The sequence below is a fragment of the Palaemon carinicauda genome, chromosome 26 (assembly GCF_036898095.1).
Source record: "Palaemon carinicauda isolate YSFRI2023 chromosome 26, ASM3689809v2, whole genome shotgun sequence".
Taxonomy (NCBI): Eukaryota; Metazoa; Arthropoda; class Malacostraca; order Decapoda; family Palaemonidae; genus Palaemon; species Palaemon carinicauda.
The window spans coordinates 78,764,145-78,788,180 of NC_090750.1; the positions used below are offsets into that span (position 1 = coordinate 78,764,145).

Sequence of the window (24,036 nt, forward strand, 5' to 3'; positions counted from 1 at the left end):
GACTCCACCTCCGCCCCCTTCAGTATCATCTAGCTGCTCACTGGATAAAGGACATGACGCTAGAGAAGGGCTCAGTTCCTGTTTCTGAAGAGATGAGGTCTACTCTAACGTGGTGGAAGAACAGCATTCTTCTCAAGGAAGGTCTACCATTGGCTGTTCAGACCCCCGACCACCGTCTCTTCTCGGATGCATCGGACACGGGCTGGGGTGCGACACTGGACGGACAGGAATGCTCGGGAACATGGAATCAGGAGCAAAGGACACTTCACATCTATTGCAAGGAGTTGTTGGCAGTTCATCTGGCCTTGATAAACTTCAAGTCCCTCCAGCTTAACAAGGTGGTGGAGGTGAACTCCGACTACACCACAGCCTTGGCTTACATCTCCAAGCAGGGAGGGACTCATTCGAGGAAGTTGTTCGAGATCGCAAGGGACCTCCTCATTTGGTCAAAAGATCGAAAGCTCACGCTGGTAACGAGGCTCATTCAGGGCGATATGAATGTCATGGCAGATCGCCTCAGCCGGAAGGGTCAGGTCTTCCCCACAGAGTGGACCCTTCACAAGAATGTTTGCAGCAGACTTTGGGCCCTGTGGGGTCAGCCAACCATAGATCTATTCGCTACCTCGATGACCAAGAGGCTCCTCTTGTATTCTCCGATTCCAGACCCAGCAGCAGTTCGCGTGGATGCCTTTCTGCTGGATTGGTCCCATCTCGACCTGTATGCATTCCCGCCGTTCAAGATTGTCAACAGGGTACTTCAGAAGTTCGCCTCTCACAAAGGGACACGGCTGACGTTGGTTGCTCCCCTCTGGCCCGCGAGAGAATGGTTCACCGAGGTACTGCAATGGCTGGTCGACGTTCCCAGGACTCTTCCTCCTAGAGTGGACCTTCTGCGTCAACCTCACGTAAAGAAGGTACACCCAAACCTCCACGCTCTTCGTCTGACTGCCTTCAGACTATCGAAAGACTCTCAAGAGCTAGAGGCTTTTCGAAGGAGGCAGCCAGAGCGATTGCCAGAGCAAGGACGACATCCACTCTCAGAGTCTATCAGTCTTAATGGGAAGTCTTCCGAAGCTGGTGCAAGGCCAATGCAGTTTCCTCAACCAGTACCACTATAACCCAGATTGCTGACTTCCTGTTACATCTAAGGAACGTAAGATCCCTATCAGCTCCTACGATCAAGGGTTACAGAAGTATGTTGGCAGCGGTTTTCCGCCACAGAGGCTTGGATCTTTCCTCCAACAAAGATCTACAGGACCTCCTTAGGTCTTTTGAGACCTCAAAGGAACGTCGGTTGTCCACTCCAGGCTGGAATCTAGACGTGGTCCTAAGGTTCCTAATGTCATCAGGATTTGAACCGCTCCAATCAGCCTCTTTTAAGGACCTCACATTAAAAACTCTTTTCCTCGTGTGCTTAGCAACAGGTAAAAGAGTAAGTGAGATCCACGCCTTCAGCAGGAACATAGGTTTCACATCTGAAACGGCTACATGTTCCTTGCAGCTCGGTTTTTTGGCTAAAAACGAGCTTCCTTCCCGTCCTTGGCCTAAGTCGTTCGAGATCCCAAGCCTGTCCAACATGGTGGGGAACGAACTGGAGAGAGTACTTTGCCCAGTTAGAGCTCTTAAGTACTATCTTAGAAGGTCAAAACCATTACGAGGACAATCAGAAGCCTTATGGTGTGCTATCAAGAAGCCTTCTCTACCAATGTCTAAGAACTCAGTTTCTTACTACATCAGGCTTCTGATTAGAGAAGCAAATTCTCATCTGAAGGAAGAAGACCTTGCTTTGCTGAAGGTAAGGACACATGAAGTGAGAGCTGTGGCTACTTCAGTGGCCTTCAAACAGAACCGTTCTCTGCAGAGTGTTATGGATGCAACCTATTGGAGAAGCAAGTCAGTGTTCGCATCATTCTATCTCAAAGATGTCCAGTCTCTTTACGAGTACTGCTACACCCTGGGTCCATTCGTAGCAACGAATGCAGTAGTAGGCGAGGGCTCAGCCACTACATTCCCATAATCCCATAACTTTTTAACCTTTCTCTTGAATACTTTTTATGGGTTGTACGGTCGGCTAAGAAGCCTTCCACATCCTTGTTGATTTGGCGGGTGGTCAATTCTTTCTTGAGAAGCGCCAAGGTTAAAGGTTGTGATGAGGTCCTTTAGTATGGGTTGCAGCCCTGTATACTTTAGCACCTTTGAGTTGATTCAGCCTCCCAAGAGGAACGCTGCGCTCAGTAAGGAAGACGATCTTATTAAAGGCAGAGTAACGGTTCAAGTCGACTTCCTTACCAGGTACTTATTATTTCATTGTTATTGTGGATAACTGATTATATGAAATACGGGATACTTAGCTATCCTTTAGTCTTGTACACTGGTTTTTCACCCACCCCCCTGGGTGTGAATCAGCTACATGATTATCGGGTAAGTTTAATATTGAAAAATGTTATTTTTATTAATAAAATAAATTTTTGAATATACTTACCCGATAATCATGATTTAATCGACCCTCCCTTCCTCCCCATAGAGAACCAGTGGACCGAGGAATAATTGAGGAGGTGTCAACAAGAAGTACTTGAGTACCTGGCCACAGGTGGCGCTGGTAAATACACCCCCTTCTAGTATTGTGATAGCTGGCGTATCCCTCCATAGAATTCTGTCGGGCAACGGAGTTGACAGCTACATGATTATCGGGTAAGTATATTCAAAAATTTATTTTATTAATAAAAATAACATTTTGTTTTAAAAAAAAAAAAATTATTCTATGTCTTTAGGGTTGAATGCTAATCCTTATATAACTACTAAAAACCATTTGGAAAGTAAATATGAATTCAAAATTTCTAAATACATGTAATTATACTAGCCTACCCAAATTTCAAGGTACAGTGTACTGTATGTATTTTGAAACCAATTTGATACTGTACATTATGCTTTGATTAGTGTAATGTAAATTAAATTTGCTTAAAGATATAAAGGTATTATACTCCAAATAATTGTCATTGTGTGCTGTGTAGCTTCTAGTTTTGGGTACCATCAAATTGATATACTTTAGTAAAATACGATGAAGTTTAAACAATATGTGGTGTATCCATCTTACAGTCAGATTTTGACCTTAGATAAGTATCAAGCATGACACCAGATAACGTAGTTTGTAATAAATGTTGTAAAGAGTTATAAAAAAGTAATTGGGGTTGACAAGCTGTTCCCAAAGTATTCCATTAGTTTGTTTTTACTCTATAATTATTTGGTGTGAAATCTGGTTTGTTTTCTTTTTTCAGGCGCTAGGAAATCTCTACTTCATTCACCAAAAAGTTAATGATGTACAAATATGGGACTTTGAAGGTGAGAATATTGTATTTTCTTTTGAGAGCAAATGCAACTACTGTTTGTATCATGCATTAAGGTTCCCAATGGAAATTTATTGCTTTTACATGTTGTAATTTCTGTATTACTAGATATTCCTCAAACTTTTTCATGAATTTTTTAAAAGATGTGTAATCTTTACATTTATGTATTCTAAGTTGAATTATTTATTGTTTATTTTTTTTTTTATTTGTACCCTAATATTGAAAAATTGCATTTTCATTGGTTTAATCTAATAATAATGTATTTGTTACCACCAGTTGCTACTATATACCGTACCTTGCTCTTTATTTCTCCAATATACTTGGATTAGATAATTAATATACAAAGTACAAACTGCCAATTGCACTACCTTTTTGAATAAATAAATGAAATTATGGAAAATAGCAAAGTCCCCCATGCAAGCAGGGGTACATAGAATCTTTTTGGGAAACTGAAATGAAGCAACCTCGGTAAAAAATATTCCCGAAAATTTTGGAACAAATGCTGGACAAATGAATTAAGTGTTATCACCTCTTTTGTTTTTCACTTTATTGTTCCCAAATTATTTGTGCCTATTTTGGTTGAGTATGCCTTATTTCTGTTTTCCTTAGAGATTCTTCATACCTCTTGTTTACTTGCAAAACTCTTAACTAAGGTAGGGCATATGGCAAGTTGTATTCAGATCTTTATATTTAACCCTTTTACCCCCAAAGTACGTACTGGTACGTTTCACAGAAGCCATCCCTTTACCCCCATGGACGTAACGGTACGTCCTTGCAAAAAAATGCTATAAAAATTAGTTTTTCATATTTTTTGATAATTTTTTGAGAAAATTCAGGCATTTTCCAAGAGAATGAGACCAACCTGACCTCTCTATGACAAAAATTAAGGCTGTTAGAGCAATTTAAAAAAAATATACTGCAAAATGTGCAGGGAAAAAAATAACCCCTTGGGGGTTAAGGGTTGGAAATTTCCAAATACCCCGGGGGTAAAAGGGTTAATTGTCATATTTTACCTGCCAGTAATTTTTTGCTCCATTTCTAGAAAAGAGATTTGTTGAATGCTTGGATAGAAGAGAATACTCAGGAAATATTGAAGATGTCACTACAAAGGAGAAGTCAAAGTTTCCTCAAGAATTTTTCCCTGAGGTAATGTGTTTTTATGTTTTTTTTTTATATATTTTATGTATAATGTTACATAATTATACAGTCAGTCAATAAGGAAACAAAGTGTAAGTTTTGAAAGATACTTCTGAACCAGTCATTAATGTCCATGATACAGTATTTAAAATATATTTACAATTTTCTTGTTTTTATGTTGGGTTAGGCCATATCAAATGCAGATGAAGGAAGTGTTAAATAGCTGTTTGAACCAGCAGAACAATGGTTACAGTTTAGAAATAGGGTAAAATCATAACTGTCCCAAAATTGCAGCCTTACCATTGTCAGAAATTACCAAATTACAGATTACATACTTCCTGACATAGGGAATGGATACACCATTTGTCTCTCCTAGACTCCATCTACCTTTAATGAAATATTTTAAGATATCTTCAACCTTTGAGGATTAGGTGGTACAAGTTTGCTTTGCTGTGGGACAGATCAGTACAGTTTACCGGAAACTGATTAAAAGGTTAAAGAGACTGAACATGCCTGTGGAGTCAGGTCACAAGTCCATTTCTATAAAACCAAGTGTGTCCTGTCACTAGCATATTATTATTATTACTAATTGTTAAGCTACAACCTTAGTTGGAAAAGCAGGATGCTATATGCCGAAAGGCTCCAACAGGGAAAATACCCCAGTGAGGAAAGGAAATAAGAAAAACTACAAGAGAAGTTGAAGAATAATGATAACATTAAAATAAATCTTTCATATATGAACTATAAAAACTTGGAAATAACAAGAGGATAAAAACTTCAAAATACAAGAGGAAGAGTAACAAGATAGAATAGTGTGCCCGAGTGTACCTTCAAGCAAGAGATCTTTAACCCAAGACAGTGGAAGACCATGGTACAGAGGCTATGTCACTACTCAAGACTAGAGAACAATGAATTAATTTTGGAGTGTTCTCCTAGAAGAGCTGCTTACCATAGCTAAATACTATACCTCTGTTTCTGCTTCCTTTCTTCTGTCTTGCTGTCCAGCCTATTATTACTTTTACTTCATAGAGCAACTGATGATTTTTCCCAGTTGCAGATAGTCGTTAAGTGACCTTCCAGGCCCCAGTGCTGGGTTTCATCGCCCAAATCCATAAAAACAATCCAATCTAATCCTTTCTAGGGAATGAAGCCTTTCTTGCAAACAAAGTAAACCTGTCCCACTCTTTTCATAATCAATATACTGTGTAGATAACTTTTCATCTACCTTGTTGTTAGTTTGTTTTATATTTAGTGATTTTTTCATTCAAGTAATATTTTATTCATTGTTTATAGATTGATGGTTGCTTGATTTTTTCAAAACATTATGAGGATTCAATAGGCTCATTCTTACATTATGACCAACACCGGAGTTGTAATATATTTTATTTTAACTGGATTTGAAAAAGTTGAATTTTCAAAATTTCCAAAGGGAAATTTTAAATATTTAACTTAGCCGGTGAATATATAATAGCTGCTGCTCCGGCGGCTCGACAGAAAACACACAAAAACTCGCGAGCGATCGCTATGAAGGTTGCGGGTGTGCCCACCAGAGCCAACTATCGGCCAGATACCGCATATGCATGTAAACAAGCCTCAATTCTTCTCTGTCGGTCTGATCGACAAGACGTACCATTACTCGCTGTTAACCTGGAGTTTTTCAACAGACTTGGTGAAGTACTTCATTTTGGTTTGAGCTTTCGCAGGTGTTTTATCCTCAACTTAAACTCTCAGATTTAATTGTTGATGACTTTGGATTGTTTTTTGGACTTTCTTTGACTTTTTCAAAATGGCTGACCCTTCTCAAATTCCTAGATTTCGTAAGTGTAATGCTAGGGATTGCAATAGGCGTCTTCCAAAGGCCTCTCTCGACCCACATACTGTGTGTTCTAATTGTCGGGGTAAAACCTGTCAATTAGGAGATCGGTGTGAGGAGTGCGTGGGCCTTTCTGAATTCGATTGGCTTGAATATGACAAGTATTCTCGTAAGCTAGAGAGAGATAGGGTGAGGAGAAGTTCCTCTAGATCGGTAGATTTTTCCTCCTCCCATGCCCCTGAACCTAATCCTTCCCCTGTAGTAGTTGTGCCTGAACCCTCTACTAGCACTCAGGAACCATCAATGCGGGATATGTTACGTGCCATTCATGCTTTGGGCGAAAGAGTTGAGTCGTTAGCTACAGACCGTAATCAACTCATGGCTGACGTTAAAGTGTCAGAGTGCCACAGTGGAAAATCGTGGGAAAGTGATTAGTGCGCAAAGTGTTATCAGTGTTGCGACCGAGGGTTCGTCTGTTCGTGCCTGTCGTTCGCCTAGTCCGAGACCTCTTGCAAGCTCCCAAGCCCCAGGGAGAAGTAATGTCGTACGACTTATGGGTTCGAGAGGCCTTGATCAGCGAACAGACGTTCCCTCTATGGTTTCAGGCGTGTCTCATCAAGACCGCCCCTACCATAAGACGAGCGAGACCATTTTCTCCTCGTCATCCGAAGGCTTTTCGCGTAAGAAACCGTGGAGCAAGGTTTCGAGGCCCTTAAAGCGAAAGTCGGTCCCTTCAGGACAGGTCCAGCGTCCTGGTTGTAGCCATTGGGACAGCTCTGACCCTTTGCAGTCATCGGAAGACTGCTCGCCGCCTAAGCAGAAACGTAACACAGGCTCCGAGAGTCTTGGTGTAGGCAAGGTTTTGCAGTCACAGACATTACCCTCGTCTCTTACCTCACCCATTCCCGTTGATCCTAAATGGGTTGTACTGCAAGACATGCAGATTAAGCTCGCCTCCCTTATGGAAGACTATTCTGCTGAAAAGGTTCACGATGATCCTCGCCGCTTAGCTGATCGAGATCCTGGCCGTCAGCCGCCCAAACGAGCCTTTGCTCGTCCTGTTGACGTTGGCGTTACTAAGTCACGTCAATCACGTTTTGTAGAGCCTCACTCGATGCAGTCCCGTGTTGACTTTCAGCCGCATGTGGACGTTCAGCCGCTTCCTAATGCTCTTGTTGACGTTCAGGACGTTCACCAACCAGCGGAGTTGACTTGTTTTGACGCTGAGCGTCAAGCACTGCAGTCTAGAGTTGTTTTGACTGCTCAGTCTAGGCAGTCAAGACAGTCTCGAGTTGACGTCGAGCGTCCTCCCGCTCCTGTTGTTGTTGACAGTCAGGCTGTTAAGCAGTTACATGACGTAGCGTCCTGGACTGCTACTGATGCACCAGTGTGTGTGGACTCTGCTTCTCAAGCATTGCCGCCAAGGCAGGTCTCCCCTTTGCTTGTTACTCAGCAGTTGTCGGACGAAGATCCTTCAGATGAGGACGTTGCTGATCCTCATCATGATGATCATCCTTCAGATGTAGACGAACCTAAGACGGTTCCTCCTTCGATGGACTTTAAGAAAATCATGTTGATTTTCAAGGACCTTTTTCCCAATCACTTTGTTACCGTTGCTCCTCGTTCGCCACCGTCTGAGTTTGCTCTAGGCTTACCTGCTGCCAAGCCAGCCTTTACTAAGCTAGTGCTTTCTCGCTCTTCCAAGAGGGCTTTACGACTTTTAGGCGACTGGTTGGATACCAGGAGGAGTTTGGGAAAGACGGCCTTTGCCTTCCCTCCTTCTAAGCTTGCTTCTAGATCGAGCGTCTGGTATGCAACGGGAGAAGTTCTCGGCTTGGGAGTCCCTGCCTCTGCCCAGGGTGACTTCTCAAGCCTCGTAGACTCTCCCCGTCGCCTGGCCATGAGACGCTCGAAGATTAGTTGGTCCTCCTCGGACCTTGACCATCTGCTTAAAGGCGTATACAGGGCCTTTGAAGTATTCAACTCTCTTGACTGGTCATTAGGAGCTTTAAGTAGGAAAATCTCGTCTGCCGACCGAGATGTTTCCTTACTTATCATGTCATGTATGGATAAAGCCATCCGCGATGGTTCCAATGAGCTCGCCTCCACCTTTACGTCGGGAGTCTTAAAGAAGCGAGATACCCTTTGCTCTTTTCTTTCGGCAGGAGTTACTCCCTGTCAGAGATCAGAACTGCTCTTTGCTCCCTTATCAGCGTCCTTGTTTCCGCAACAACTGGTTAAGGATATAGCTTCTTCGCTTGTGCAGAAGGACACCCATGACTTGATGGCGTCCTCTGCTCGCAAAGGGACTCCTTCTACATCCTTTGCTGTAAGACCCAGGATCGAGACTCCGGCTTCCAGATTTATCCCGCCCTTTCGTGGCAGAGCTCCCAGCAGGGGAAGCGCTCGTGCCGAGGGAAAGAGAGGTAAGAAGAGAGGAGCCAAGTCCTCACGTGGCAGAGTCTGACTGCCCACAGCCTCAGACAGTGGTAGGAGCCAGATTGAAGAGCTTCTGGCAGGCCTGGGAGAAGAGGGGCACAGACCAAGAGTCTGTTCGGTTGCTCAGAGAGGGGTACAAAATTCCGTTTGTACGCAAACCTCCTCTAGTGACAACTCCCATAGACCTCTCTCCCAGGTACCGAGAGGAGTCAAAGAGACAAGCCCTAAACCAAGAAGTGTGTCTGTTGCTAGAGAAGGGAGCGGTGGTAAAAGTCTCGGACCTTCAATCACCGGGGTTTTACAACCGTCTCTTCCTAGTCCCAAAGAATACAGGAGGTTGGAGACCGGTGCTAGACGTCAGTGCGCCCAACGTTTTTGTTACGAAAACAAAGTTCACTATGGAGACCACGAAGTCCGTCTTAGCAGCGGTCAGAAAGGGAGACTGGATGGTCTCTCTCGACCTACGAGATGCGTACTTCCACATTCCTATACACCCGGATTCCCAACCGTTTCTGAGGTTTGTTTTCAGGAATGTGGTATACCAGTTTCGGGCCCTGTGCTTTGGCCTCAGTCCTGCTCCTCTCGTATTTACGAGGCTCATGAGGAATGTGGCAAAATTCCTCCATTTATCGGGAATCCGAGCCTCCCTGTACTTGGACGACTGGCTTCTCAGGGCATCGTCCAGTCATCGCTGTCTGCAGGATCTTCATTGGACGTTGGGTCTGACCAAGGAATTGGGACTTTTGGTCAACCTAGAAAAGTCCCAACTCATCCCATCCCAGACTATTCTATATTTAGGGATGGAGATTCGCAGTCCAGTTTTTCGGGCTTTTCCGTCTGCCACCCGAATAGAACAAGCCCTGCTCAAAGTCCAACTAATGCTGAAGAGAGAACGGTGTTCAGTCAGGAATTGGATGAGTCTCGTAGGGACTCTATCATCCCTGGAGCAGTTTGTCTCGCTAGGAAGACTACACCTTCGGCCTCTCCAGTTCCATCTAGCCTTTCACTGGAACAAGGACAAGACGTTAGAGACGGTATCAATCCCGGTCTCCAAACCAGTAAAGGCATGCCTGAAATGGTGGAACAGCAATATCAGTCTGAGAGAGGGACTATCCCTAGCAGTCAAGAACCCAAACCACGTGTTGTTCTCAGACGCGTCGGATTTGGGTTGGGGTGCGACCCTGGACGGTCGGGAATGCTCAGGTCTGTGGACCTCAAGTCAGAAGAGCATGCACATCAACGGCAAGGAGCTATTGGCAGTCCACTTGCCCTTGATGAAATTCGAAAGTCTCCTTCGAAACAAAGTGGTAGAGGTCAACTCCGACAATACCACAGCTTTGGCGTACATCTCCAAGCAAGGAGGCACACACTCCCTCACGCTGTACGAGATCGCAAGGGACCTGCTCATTTGGTCAAGAAATCGAGGCATCTCCCTGTTAACGAGATTTATCCAGGGGGACTTGAACGTCTTGGCAGACTGTCTCAGTCGGAGGGGTCAGGTGATTCCCACGGAATGGACCCTCCACAAGGACGTGTGCAAGAGTCTTTGGGCGACTTGGGGTCAACCCACCATAGACCTCTTTGCCATCTCGATGACCAAGAGGCTTCCAATCTATTGCTCACCAGTCCCAGATCCAGAAGCAATACACATAGACGCATTTCTAATGGATTGGTCTCATCTGGACTTATATGCATTCCCACTATTCAAGATTGTCAACAAGGTACTGCAGAAGTTCGCCTCTCACGAAGGGACAAGGTTGACGTTGGTTGCTCCCCTCTGGCCCGCGAGAGAGTGGTTCACCGAGGTACTTCAAGGGCTGGTAGACATTCCAAGAAGTCTTCCTCTAAGGGTAGATCTATTACGTCAGCCCCACGTAAAGAATGTTCATCAAAGCCTCCCCGCTCTTCGTCTGACTGCCTTCAGACTATCGAGAGACTCTCAAGAGCTCGAGGCTTTTCGAAGGAGGCAGCCAGTGCGATTGCAAGAGCGAGGAGAGCTTCTACCATTAGAGTATACCAGTCGAAGTGGGAAGTCTTCTGAGACTGGTGCAAGTCAGCATCTGTGTCCTCGTCCAGTACCTCTGTAGCCCAAATCGCAGATTTTCTTTTACATCTGAGAAATGTTCGCTCCCTCTCAGCTCCCACGATTAAGGGCTACAGGAGCATGTTGGCTTCGGTCTTTCGTCATAGAGGCTTGGATCTTTCTAACAATAAAGATCTCCAAGATCTCCTTAAGTCTTTCGAGACCTCTAAGGAACGTCGTTTGGCAACTCCTGGATGGAACTTAGACGTGGTCCTAAGGTTCCTCATGTCAGACAGGTTTGAGCCATTACATTCAGCCTCCCTGAAGGATCTCACCCTCAAGACGCTTTTCCTAGTGTGCTTGGCTTCGGCAAAAAGGGTCAGTGAACTTCATGCCTTCAGTAAGAACATCGGCTTTTCTACAGAAAAAGCCACATGTTCACTTCAACTTGGTTTCCTGGCCAAAAATGAACTGCCTTCTCGTCCTTGGCCTAAATCTTTTGATATACCTTGCTTATCAGAGATCGTAGGCAACGAACTTGAAAGAGTGCTATGTCCAGTTAGAGCTCTTAAATTCTACTTAGCCCGTACTAAGTCCTTACGAGGTGGATCTGAGGCATTATGGTGCTCAGTTAAGAAACCATCATTGCCTATGTCAAAGAATGCTTTGTCATATTTTATCAGATTTTTAATACGAGAGGCTCATTCTCACTTGAATGAGAAAGACCGATGTTTGCTTAAGGTTAAGACGCACGAAGTAAGAGCTATAGCAACCTCCGTGGCCTTTAAGCAAAATAGATCTCTGCAAAGTATTATGGACGCGACCTTTTGGAGAAGCAAGTCGGTATTCGCGTCATTTTACTTAAAAGATGTCCAGACTCTTTACGAGGACTGCTACACACTGGGTCCATTCGTTGCAGCGAGTGCAGTAGTGGGTGAGGGTTCTACCACTACATTACCCTAATTCCAATATCCTTTTAATCTGTCTCTTGAAATGTTTTTAATCTTGTTTTTGGGTTGTACGGAAGGCTAAGAAGCCTTTCGCATCCTGGTTGATTGGCGGGTGGTCAATGTCATTTCTTGAGAGCGCCCAGATTAGGGGTTTGATGAGGTCCTGTTGTATGGGTTGCAGCCCTTGATACTTCAGCTCCTGGGAGTCTTTCAGCATCCTAAGAGGATCGCTGGGCTTCGTAAGGAAGACAGACTAACAAGGCAGAGTAATCGTCTAAGTCAACTTCCTTACCAGGTACCTATATATTTGGGTTTTGTTATGTTATAACTGTCAAAAACTCTAAGCATATACGCTGTAAACTTAATTAACTCTGGTCTCTACCCACCACCATGGGTGTGAATCAGCTATTATATATTCACCGGCTAAGTTAAATATTTAAAAATATTTTAATTATAAAATAAATTTTTGAATATACTTACCCGGTGAATATATAAATTAAAGGCCCTCCCTTCCTCCCCAATAGAGACGCAGCGGGATGAGAAGAATTGAGGCTTGTTTACATGCATATGCGGTATCTGGCCGATAGTTGGCGCTGGTGGGCACACCCGCAACCTTCATAGCGATCGCTCGCGAGTTTTTGTGTGTTTTCTGTCGAGCCGCCGGAGCAGCAGCTATTATATATTCACCGGGTAAGTATATTCAAAAATTTATTTTATAATTAAAATATCATAATCATATTGTACATGATTAAAAAGACCAACAGCCAAGAGTTGCTGTACAAGGTCACTGTGGGTCTTTTAGTGAGTGGAGTGAAGAAATATCAGACTAGTCAAGTAGTTTTTGTTAAGCGTATGGTTTTTAGTTATTACCTTCAATAGACAGATAAATCCTCCCTCAGAATTGTCACTCCACCCCATAATGTGTAGGCAATGTTGGAAGCAGTTTGGTTTTATTCACAGTCTCTGTAACCTGGACACTATTCCTTGGATACTGATAAACTCCACTGGATCAGACTGCACTGAAGGAGGTGGCAGCCATGCTTTGGCAGTGTTAGCCATAGGCCCTGCCACCCATCTCCGTTGAAAGTGATAGTCTAAAAGCCTGTCATCCAAGGAACTAAAGTTGACCATAGTTATTACTCCACTTCCACTGTGATGTTTAGGAGATTGATTTACCATTCTAATAGAACTCTTCATGAACCTTTCCAGAGAGCTTCTGATGTTGCCTAAGGCCTCATACCTGTTTTATCGCAATCTTCAACTAAACCTTTTATATGCGTAGCTTATCCAGAGATAACTGTATTTTCAACCCTACCTTTGCCATTGTGATCCTTTGTTAGTGGAAGTGGGGGTCCTCTTCTGTTTGAAACAAGTCTGTGCTTTGTATGTCCATACCATAAGATTGGCCATCTGGAAGTATGTTAACAAAAGGAACTTTTTCATGAAGTTTGATAAGAGAATAGCGGTAGACATGTAACACTTAAACCTTTAAGTTGATATTTATCTTAAGAGACTTTACCTGTCGATATCGTCGGGAAAATGAGCAAGTGTACTTCACGTATTCTCTGCATTAGTCACCTATGACTTTGTTGCAGAAAATAAGAACAAGTTCTTGGTAAAGGGGATGATGAAACTTGCACAATTTGATTATCCTCTTATTTTTAAGTCCATGGGAGTGGTTAAGTCAGCTTGTGCTGTATGTGTACCAAAATAAGAAGCAATTGTGGACATCCAACTTTGTCAACATTTGTATTGAGGGAAGTGATTGTGTTGAGTTAGAATAGAATAAATTAGCCATATGTCGCAACGGACTCCAGAGCTGGCCTTTTGGGATTAGGCTAAGATTATACTGTGCCCTTAGAAAGATCATTTGATGAAATTACGAACTAAGGTTGAATTGTCTTTAAAATATTTTCTATGTTGCATTATTATTCATGAAGCTTACCACTAGTAATTTCTTGTCTAGCTCAGACAGCTGTCTGGCACTCAGTTTGCTTTCTCTTAGCCAAACACATACAGTAAGGTAAAAGCAAGAAGTTGTCCTTATGAACACAAAACTTAATTTAACTTTTTTCGATGTGTCTAAATTATATTTATTCTACTTCAGTGTAAATGGTCACGCAAAGGTTTCATGAGAACACGATGGAATCTGAATGGCTCCAAATTTGATCTCGTTAATATCCATCTTTTCCATGATGCCTCTAACTTCATTGCTATGGAAGAGGTAAGGGAGTGGTTGCTTTTTATGTATTTTGTTTGGAAGCATTGTTCACATGCAAGTGAAATTACACTTGTCCTTTTTGTGGATGTATTTTTCAAAGGAAAACTTCTTGTATGTTAAATTAATTTGCTCTAAATCTTAAAACTAAATCAAACAAGATTTATCAGTAAAATGAGGCAGGACTGCAAATCATATGCTACATTATTTGAAATTACTTATTAATTGATACTGTATTGTACTTTTATGTCAGTACCCCTCAGTCTACAGTTTGAATCGCAAACGTGCTTTGGAGCACACACTTGACAGGTGAGTGTTTCATTGGCTATCACATTTTATAGATAGGCTTAATTTGGTTAATATGTAAAATCAAATGTGTAGAGCAGATGATTTGAATGGCTTTTGTATATTGTTGATATTTAGGAAATTGCAAATTGAATTAATATATTTGAGTTTACGTGATAAATTAAATTCGTGAAATATTGTATTCTTTCAGGTTTCATAACGATGAGTTCGAGAATCTACCAATCTTTATGTATGGTGACTTCAACTTTAGATTGAATACTAAAGGAGTTGTACAGGTTAGTTATGTTTCATTTGGTTCAAACTGTCTTTACTTTACCCTTCTACCCCCAATGGACGTACTGGTACGTTTCACAAAACTCATCCCTTAACCCCCATGGACGTACCGGTACGTCCTTGCAAAAAACTGCTATTTGCATTTTTTTTTTTACATATTTTGATAACTTTATGAGAAACTTCAGGCATTTTCAAAAATAATGAGACCAACCTAACCTCTCTATGACAAAAATTAAGGCTGTCAGCGCAATCTAAAAAAAAATATTGCAAAATGTGCTTGAAAAAGAAAAATGCCTTGGGGTTAAGGGTTGGAAATTTCCAAATAGCTTGGTGGTAAAAGAGTTAACTTGAATTTTAAACTTCCCTACCATTCATCAAAATCCTCAAAACTTAATAATTACTGAATTTAAAGATAAATACAGCAAATAAAAAGGCTTTATATTTTTTTTTAACACCAGACAAACATTTTGGGCCAGCCTTATAAGATTCATGCGTCTTGACTTGGGGTCTGGTTAAGCTACTTGATGTTTGAGACTAAATCCTGTCCAGTGTATTTTTATATTATTTTATTACTTACCCATTCTTATTAGAGTTACAGTTAATTTTGAAGTTTTGATGTAGATTCAGTAGATCAGGATAAATTTGTGTTTGTTGTTATTCCTTTGATTTTAGTTTTCTTTTTTTCATAGAGTATATAATTGTACTTATAATGCAAAATGCTTGTAAACAGGACAAGAGTGGATGTTCTGTACTGTTACAGATTAAAAAGGAATAAGAAATAATATGGGAAATAAGGATATATGGAATAAACTAGACTGAAATGAACGGTAGAAAGGAAAAGGGAAGAATGGGAGAGTTCTAAAATCTTGATGAGTACTTGCTGATCTTTGGTTACTAGCAATATTTTGATTTTATCTTGTTATTCATTGCAAAATGTCATCATATTTAAGCCTTATTATTGAGCTATTAATTTTGTTTTGCATGTTTCCTTTCTACAGAAACTGACTAATGGCTGTACACCAGGTGACTCTGAATTGCCTAACTCAGGTGAGAAAGCTAAGGAGTACAAAGATAACAAAGATAATGTTCAGCTTACAATCTCCAAAAAGGCTTTTATACACTGTGACCATCAATCAATCTTTGTCAAGGACAATGGCAGCTGGGTGAGTTTGGAATTATGTGAGTATTTTGATGTAATAGACCATTGGTTATATTCAAGCAAGATGTTGTTTGTTGCTTTTTCAAATACGAGTAATTTTCCCCCTTTCCTTTCCAGTTGCGGGAGTTTGACCAGGAACTGAGTAGTTTTGGGGATCGACTCGCAGAATATCCCATAACATTCCCACCAAGTTATCCATTTGAGGAAGGTCCTGGTAGCAATGGCACCCATTATATGAAGACAAGATGCCCATCATGGTGTGATAGAGTACTACTAAATAAGGCAGCTAAAAAACTTGTTGATTCTGTAAGTTATAAATATTAGTGCTTCTGAGGCCAGGTTTTAATAACCACAAGGCTCTTCTACTTGGGATGTGGTTAGGTTTTGGACAACCCTTTGATAAATTGACAAAAATGATAGGTATATTAAGTGAAACACTATTTTTATAACACAAAAAGCGAATGGCTTGTATTCCATTTGAGATTTGTCTGGGAATATTTTGCTTACAAGCAAAATGGGTTTACAATGAAAAATTTAGTTTGCTTTGATAAAGGTTTGCTTTTACTGTACTGATAAGTGTAATTCATCATTGCCATGAAGGTACCAAGAAAAGTTTGCCTTTTTTAATTCAAATATTTTCATTATGAATGGAAATTCCAATGGAAAAATCCATAATAAAGAAAGACAAGAAACCTCTTGTCATAAAAGCATTAGATATGCAATTAACAAGAGGCTGGCCAAAAATCTACAAAAGGGGGGAATCGACTGAAACCTAGGCCTTATAGGATTTAAGACAGAAGGAGTACAGATTTTGGTATTGGGAGAGAGAGAACTCATTCAATTGTAACTGTAACCTTATTTAATGTTCACACAATGCTTATGAGGTCTATAGAAAATTATATATAAATGGAAAAAATTCAATTTTTCTTTTAACTAGCACATTATTTTTTGAAAATATGTAAATGCATCAGCAACCTGAATATTCAATTAAAAAGAGTATTTTAGTGGTTAGTCTCTTCTTTTTTTTTTTTGTGGGTAGTGGCTATTAAAAGAAATCTTCCTTTTTTTCTTTTTCAGAGTGGAGGCAAAGTCAAGTACGAATTAATTGGATTTAACACAGCCATGGGCGATCACAAGGTAGGAAAATCTTAAACTGGACAACTTTTTTTCCAGTTCGTTTGATAATGACATAAACTATTAAGTAGTTCATTTGTTTAATATTTTTCAAATGCATTACTGTATATATTTTTAGGCAAATAATGTACCCTGTAGATTTGACTTGAAATGGTAGGTTTTTATTTATTGTTCACAACAACGAATGGCCCCCATAGGTACCAGTACTAAGCCTTTGGTATAGATTCCCCATTCATTCATCTATTTAATGTTTTTTATTATTCTTTTCACTGAGTGCTTTCAAGTTTATGTAGCCACCAAGTTCAAGACATTTATTAAAAAAAAAAAAAGCCTTGTTCCAATACACCTCATGAATGACAGCATCTTTGTCACAGTTTCCTTTCACTGTCTACTTTAATGCAGTTGATTTGACACTACTGTAATATAAATTATCATCTTCATCAATCATGTATGCTGTTGACTTATAAGTTGTGATTGTTTATTTAGATAGTGATTGGAATGTGGTATTCCCTTTTATCATCCTTATTCTGTAACTATGATTAAATCATCCAGTAGTTATTTTGTCGAAGGTGCCAGTAATGTAGAAAATAATGAAATGTCTTTGTCTGGAGCAGGATAATCATTCCCAACTCACGAGAGCAACTTGGTCCTTGTCCCCAAATAACGGAGGACTTAAACTTTTTGTTTCACTCTCTGGAATGAGGTTGAGGCTTCCTGTGAATTGTAGTTTCTCTTAAAAGATTGTTTCTTTTTTAGTGGTAAAAGAGGCAGCTGCACTAAATTTCTGCTTTTTTTTTTCTTTTTTTATTGATTTATAGACAGTAGTGTAGTTGCTTTTATTTAAATTTGTTCTTGTTAGGAAGTAGTTTTGTTTTGCTGATAATGATAAAAAAAAGCTTTTGATATTGTCTGTTGTGTTTTGGAAGTCTCAAGCTTAGAGCATAAAGTCTTGTTGCTTCATCTTTTGTTTTGAGAATTAATTATCACCTATTTAGATTTAGGATTTTTGCATTTGGGAACTGCATTCAATACTTGAAAGTATTTGTTTTTTTTCCTATGTGTGTTTAGTTGCTGCAGTTTTTATTTTTCCATTTTGTTTTTATTTTTGCAGATTCCCTTGAGTACTGTATAGAGATTTTTCCTTTTGCAGATGCTTATTATACATAAAGTTTAACGAAGTGACAGATTAGCAGGGAAATTGTGTAATTTGTGGGACCAGTTTATTCCTTTGTATAATTGTAAACTATATACTGAAAATATTAGTAGCCTGCTAACATTTCATATACTGTAATTAATATTTAATTGTATATTATATTGTTTTAATGGCAATTATTTTTATCAAATCTGGTAATATATATAATACATAACTAATATAAATATCTCTGGGATGCCAAACTTTGCCTCTCTCTCTCTCTCCCCTTATCTCTCTCTCTCTGACTCTCACTCTCATAGCAGTAATTTTATGAAATGACCAAATAAGGTCGGAAGTTGATCATATGGCTCCTTGTCATTATTTTTTTTTATTGAGACTCAAAACCCTGCTGGTGTAGTCACATGCAAAATAGCACTTTCCTCCTTTTCCCTTTAACACACCTGTTAAAGAAAGAAAACAAAACCAAGAAATGATTGTTGCCCAGGACAGACAGGTGAATTCAATCTCTGCATCTCTCTCTTTCCTCTCGCAGCCTGTCTTTATGGACCTCTGCCTAAGATGTTAAGGTACTGATTTCACCTAGAAGTGTATCTAGATTTTAGCACTTTCTGCCCCTTGATTATTCTCTTTAGTTTTTTGATCGATTGTTGTTCCTTCCCTTTGATTATTCCCTTAGTTTTTTTTATTTGATTGACAATTTTTTGGTGTTGTAGTGTGTATGCTTAGTGTTAACAATTTTACTTTTATTTAGAATTCATGGTTTGTATTGAAATCATTGGATGCTTTTTGTAGTTCTGTAGGTAATTCTTACTCATGTGCATTATTCTTTTTTCAATTTTGATTTATATATATGCCTGACTGATGAATTTTACTAATTGCAGTGAAATGTACAGAACCTTAATAAGTAATCTAAAAGTATCTGTTAGTTTCCTTTTTTAATTTGATTATAGTTTACTGTATTATTGCTGGCATTGTGTATATTATTCCTGTTTGTGTTTGACTTATCAGTAATATATAATTACTTGCATTAGTATGTCGGTATTGTATTTTTTTCGTACTACTTAATATATCGCGTAGAGATTCGGATACAGCTTTCCTCCTTGTTTACAAGTCGAGGAATTATTTACCAATGCAAAGTAATACTTGATTTTCAAAAGTACAGGGGAAAGCAATTGAAGCTTTTCACACAAAATGCAACAGAGGTATTCCAGTTATTTTCAAGGTTTTTTTTTTTTTTTTTGTAGTTTTGCAGAAATGCATGGTTTAACTTTTTTGGGCTATTTGTCTTCCTTTTTTTCAGAATTGTTTTAGGGATTCTCTCTCTCTCTCTCTCTCTCTCTCTCTCTCTCTCTCTCTCTCTCTCTCTCTCTCTCTCTCTCTCTCTCTCTCTCTCTCTCTCTCTCTCTCTCTCTCTCTCTCTCTCTTTTTTTTTGTTTTAGGCATTTGTGGTTGAATCCTAACTACAGGTATTGAGATATTTATCAGCTATTTCAGGAACACTCTAAAAAAACACTTACCAGACCCATACTTACTGGATTACCTATTATAGCTTTTAATTCACTTGGTTCCGAGTTTCAATAGCTTTTAAACTTCTGCATTTATTTACTGTACTTGAATGGTGGTACAGCTTATATATCTTTTATCACAACCCCCTATCAATAATGTAAAGCCCTCACTTGCAGTGTCATATATCCCCAGAACCTCGGTATGTTTTTATCAGACAGAAGAGCAATCACTCATAAATGTACCAACTTATCCCCAGGTAAGAGCCAACGGCCTTCTTCACTATTTGAGTCTACAATCTGTACCAGTTCTGACAGATTCCCCTTTGCACTTGACAATGTCAACTGTTATCCAGTCTAATGATATCAGATAGTTAAACAAGTCATATGAATGTAGAATTAAAATTCCTACTTTTTACAGGGCTGGCTCGAAGAGTTTCTTCTCAACTAGTGTACATCTAATTTTTTATATTGCAATTCATTAGAAATATCTAATGATTGGATAAATTGAAAATGTTTAAGATTCTAACAAAATATCCTCTGAGAATGTTTCCAATACTAGATATACATATTTGGGTTAAAGCTGGACAATCATAAAGATTGTTTGTTTATAAGAATTGTTCTGCATTGCTTTTATTATTAAGACAATTTTGCTATCCGGAGGTTCTTAATTTATACTTTGTTATATTAAAGTCTGAAATATTTTATGATAGTCTGGAAATGTACGTTTTTATAGAAATTGGTAATTAAGTGCTTTTTGGGGGTTAATGTGGTGTGTGGTCTCCAAGAACTTTTCTGTAAAAGGCTTGAACAGGGATTCCAATATGACATGAAAAAACCATAGAAATATTGTCCCCCCTGTTTTAGGGCCAGTGTTTCAATGCGCACGGCATGCACTCAGCGTGTATAAGGGAGGCTCTGTGGTCCAAACTCTATTGAACCCATCAGCAATTCCTATGCTGAAAATCATTTAGCAACCGATGACACATTATCACTGAGAGCCAATACTAATAGTGAAGACAATGCTACTTTTGTAACAAAATACTCCTGCAAAAATTTCCCTCCGTATGTTCTTCTTCTACTTCTTCTTCTTCTTCTTTTTTTTTTTTTTTTTTTTTTTTTTTTTTTTTTTTTTTTTTTTTTTTTTTTTTTTGTGGTCACCAGTGTCAACACGTGAATGAAGGTCTGTTTAGAGTGAAGTCTACATCTAATGTTGAGTAACGGGAATTAAGATATGATTTAAATTGTCACTATGCTTAGTAATATCATTATGGTAATTGAGGATCCAGTTTTCCCTTCAAGATTGCTTTTGGCATTTTATTTGGTTTATTAACTATTCATTGTTAAATAGTTGGGGCTTTGCCCCCAAATCCCATAGTTTACCTAATCCACAAAAAATTTATCTAGATTTGATTACTTTTGCTATCGGAACAGTAAATCTAACCTTAAACTGATTTCAGCATCGGAACTCCTATGCAAAACGGTCTAAACATCACTTTGAATTTAATTACAGTACACGTTTCACTTGCTTCTACGTCAGAACACTCATAACGAATGGTCTAAATTTCACTCTGAAGACAATTCAAGTTTGAATACAGTAGAACTTTTGCAGGCTTTGAAGGGTGATGAACAATGCCACAATCAAATGAACCCAATATAAAATGTGGGCATGAAACCTCAATTAGCACAAAAAACTGGAAAAGATACAGATGGCTAACAGGTGATGCTTGTAAATTGCAGGATATCTGTAATGGAATAGAGCATTATTGAAGGGAGATCATATAGATATACAGAAATTATTTATAATAAGTTTTTCATTTTTCAAAGCAATAACCTAACCTTTCCAATCTTGATTAAATATACATTGAACATATCAGGGAATAATTGTGAGACAAAAACTAATTTTTCAATATTAAACTTACCCGATAATCATGTAGCTGTCAACTCCGTTGCCCGACAGAATTCTACGGGAGGGATACGCCAGCTATCACAATACTAGAAGGGGGTGTACTCACCAGCGCCACCTGTGGCCAGGTACTACAGTACTTCTTGTTGACACCTCCTCAATTTTTCCTCTGTCGTGCTTCCGGCTAGACGTTCTGGGATACGCTTATGATCTTGGAGTATTTTCACGGCTTTTGGTGAAGTATTTCTCTCAGATTTCGGCTGTCGCTTTACTGGAAAACTTCTATATTAGCTTAGATAGCTATTATTTAGTTCTGATTAATGGTTAACGATCTTTTTGCTTGATTTGGAATCCCCACTTGGCTAACTCTTTGATTCAAGATGTCTGACATTTCACAAGCCCCACCCCATAGACGATGTAGGTCTTGTAATAGGCGTATTCCGAAGGCCTCGGTAGATCCTCACACTGCTTGTTCTGACTGTAGGGAAAGACCCTGTCAGTTGGAAGATCGATGTGAGGAATGCGCCGGACTTTTGGAACTTGATTTTGTCCGATTTCTTAAGTATTCAACCAAGTTAGAGAGAGAGAGAGTTAGGAGGAGTTCTTCTCGCTCTTCACTTTTTTTCCTCACCTCATGATCCCCTACCTTTTCCTCCCCCTGTAGTGGCTACCCCCGAACCTACTATTTGCCCTCAACCTGATATGTCTGTTGTTTTGCGTGCCATTCAGGCTTTAGGTGACAAAGTGGAGTCGGTGGTTAGTGATCATAAGTCTCTTATGGCCGAAGTCAAGGAACTTAAGGTCAAGAGTGCAGTGGGTGGTAATAGTGCCAGTGCTGTGACGAGTGCTAGTGTCAGTGCAGTGCCAAGTGCTAGTGTCAGTGTCAGTGTGGTGCGTGAGGGTACTTCTGTGCGTGCCAGTCGTCCTCCCAGTCCGGGACCTCTTGCAAGCTCCCAAGCCCAGGGGAGAAGCAATGTCGAAGGGCAAAAGGGTTCGGCAGGCCTTGATCGGCGCACAGAAGTATCCTCGGTGGTTGCGGGCGTGTCTTCCAGAGACCGTCACTCCCACCCGCAGACGATTGAGCCCGTCTTTTACTCGTCTGCTGAAGAATTGTCAGGGAGGAAACGTTGGACTCAGGTCTCAAGACCTCTCAAACGCAGAGTCCAGACCTCAAGAGCTCTACAACCTGGCTGCAGTCATTGGATCAGCTCTGACTCGCCGCAGTCATCAGTTGAATGCACACCTCCTAAGAGGAGTAAGGTGCTGCCGCAACAGATCTCTTCTGTTAAGGCTTTGCCTCAGCAGACCTTAGTGTCTGCCGACCCCAAGTTGACTCTACTGCAGTCCATGCAGTCACAACTTGCGGTCTTGATGCGTGAGTGTCAGGCTGAGAAGGTTACACCTCCTCCTGCGATCGCTCCGCCTAACCGCAGTCCTGTCTGCCAGGCGTACGATGTTGAGGCTCCTCAGGATACCTTACCACGTACTGAGTTGCCAGTTTCCAGCGGTGTGCAGCTACCTCCGCCTTCCTTAAGGCAACCTCAGCAATGGGAACAGGAAGCTTATACCTTACTTCCTCCGCTTCCACTTGCGGTTCCACCAGTGAGGCAACACTCTCTTGAGGTACAACAACCTCTCCCATCCATGAGGCAGGCTCCTCAGCTCTCGCTGCAGCGACCTCAACCCTCCTCAAGGCGAGAGCCTCAACACCTTAGCCTTGCGCCTCAGGAACCTCAACTCGCGAGACAATTACTGCGTTCTACGCAGCCACTACCTCAACGCTCGCAGCTCACACCTCAGGAACCTCAACTCGTTCCTCAGGAACCTGCTACTGCGCATCCACCAACCTTACAGCAAGCGCAACTCTTGAGTCAAGACACTCATGCCAGGAGTCAGCCTCCTCCACCCATGCGCCTACCTTCTGCTACTCCTTTTGACCAGCCTTTGCAGCCTGAGCCTCAGGTGTTGCCTCAACAGAGACTTGAGGATGAAACCACAAGCGTTTTTGCTCCCGCTCGTGCAGATTCTGCTGTTCAGCATACCTTACCTCTCACTTCGCTACACTCTGGTGATGAGGTTTCTGATGATGAGGCTGCACACCTGGATCCCTCATCAGACGTGGATGAATCCAAGTCTTCTCCGCCTATTGACTTTCGTAAGGTCTTGGCTCTTTTCAGAGAGGTATACCCAGACCATTTTGTCTCTGCTACCCCCCGCTCTCCGCCATCTGAGTTTTCGCTAGGCATGCAGCCAGCCAAGTCAACTTATACTAAGCTCGTCTTTGCAAGGTCCTCTAAGAGAGCGTTAAGAATTTTAGGGGAGTGGTTGCAGTCTAAGCAGCAACTAGGAAAGACTTCCTTTATGTTTCCTCCGACTAAGCTCACTTCTAAAGCGGGCGTTTGGTATGCCACAGGAGAGGAACCAGGCTTGGGAGTACCTGCCTCTGCCCAGGCTGACTTCTCAAGTTTGGTAGACTCTCCTCGTAGAACAGCAATGAGGCGCTCTTAGGTTTGCTGGACCTTCTCCGATCTAGATCACTTCCTAAAGGGTGTATTTCGAGCCTTTGAGATGTTCAATTTCCTAGACTGGTGCCTGGGGGCCCTTAGCAAGAAGACCTCCCCTGCGGACAAGGACTCAGCCATGCTCTTAATGTCCTGCATGGATAAAGCTATTAGGGAT

The 24,036-nt window shown here is 40.8% G+C and overlaps 1 protein-coding gene across 1 annotated transcript in view; it reads left to right on the forward strand.

Moving 5' to 3' along the window:
• Positions 1-24,036, forward strand: part of 5PtaseI (inositol polyphosphate-5-phosphatase A) — a 297,544-nt gene that overhangs the window by 259,975 nt on the left and 13,533 nt on the right. Inside the window, exons 17-24 of the mRNA XM_068349793.1 lie at positions 3,276-3,339; positions 4,387-4,490; positions 13,814-13,930; positions 14,178-14,233; positions 14,421-14,505; positions 15,502-15,666; positions 15,780-15,968; positions 16,740-16,799. Of these exons, the coding sequence (XP_068205894.1) occupies positions 3,276-3,339; positions 4,387-4,490; positions 13,814-13,930; positions 14,178-14,233; positions 14,421-14,505; positions 15,502-15,666; positions 15,780-15,968; positions 16,740-16,799 (840 nt within the window). The remainder of the gene's footprint in view (positions 1-3,275; positions 3,340-4,386; positions 4,491-13,813; positions 13,931-14,177; positions 14,234-14,420; positions 14,506-15,501; positions 15,667-15,779; positions 15,969-16,739; positions 16,800-24,036) is intronic.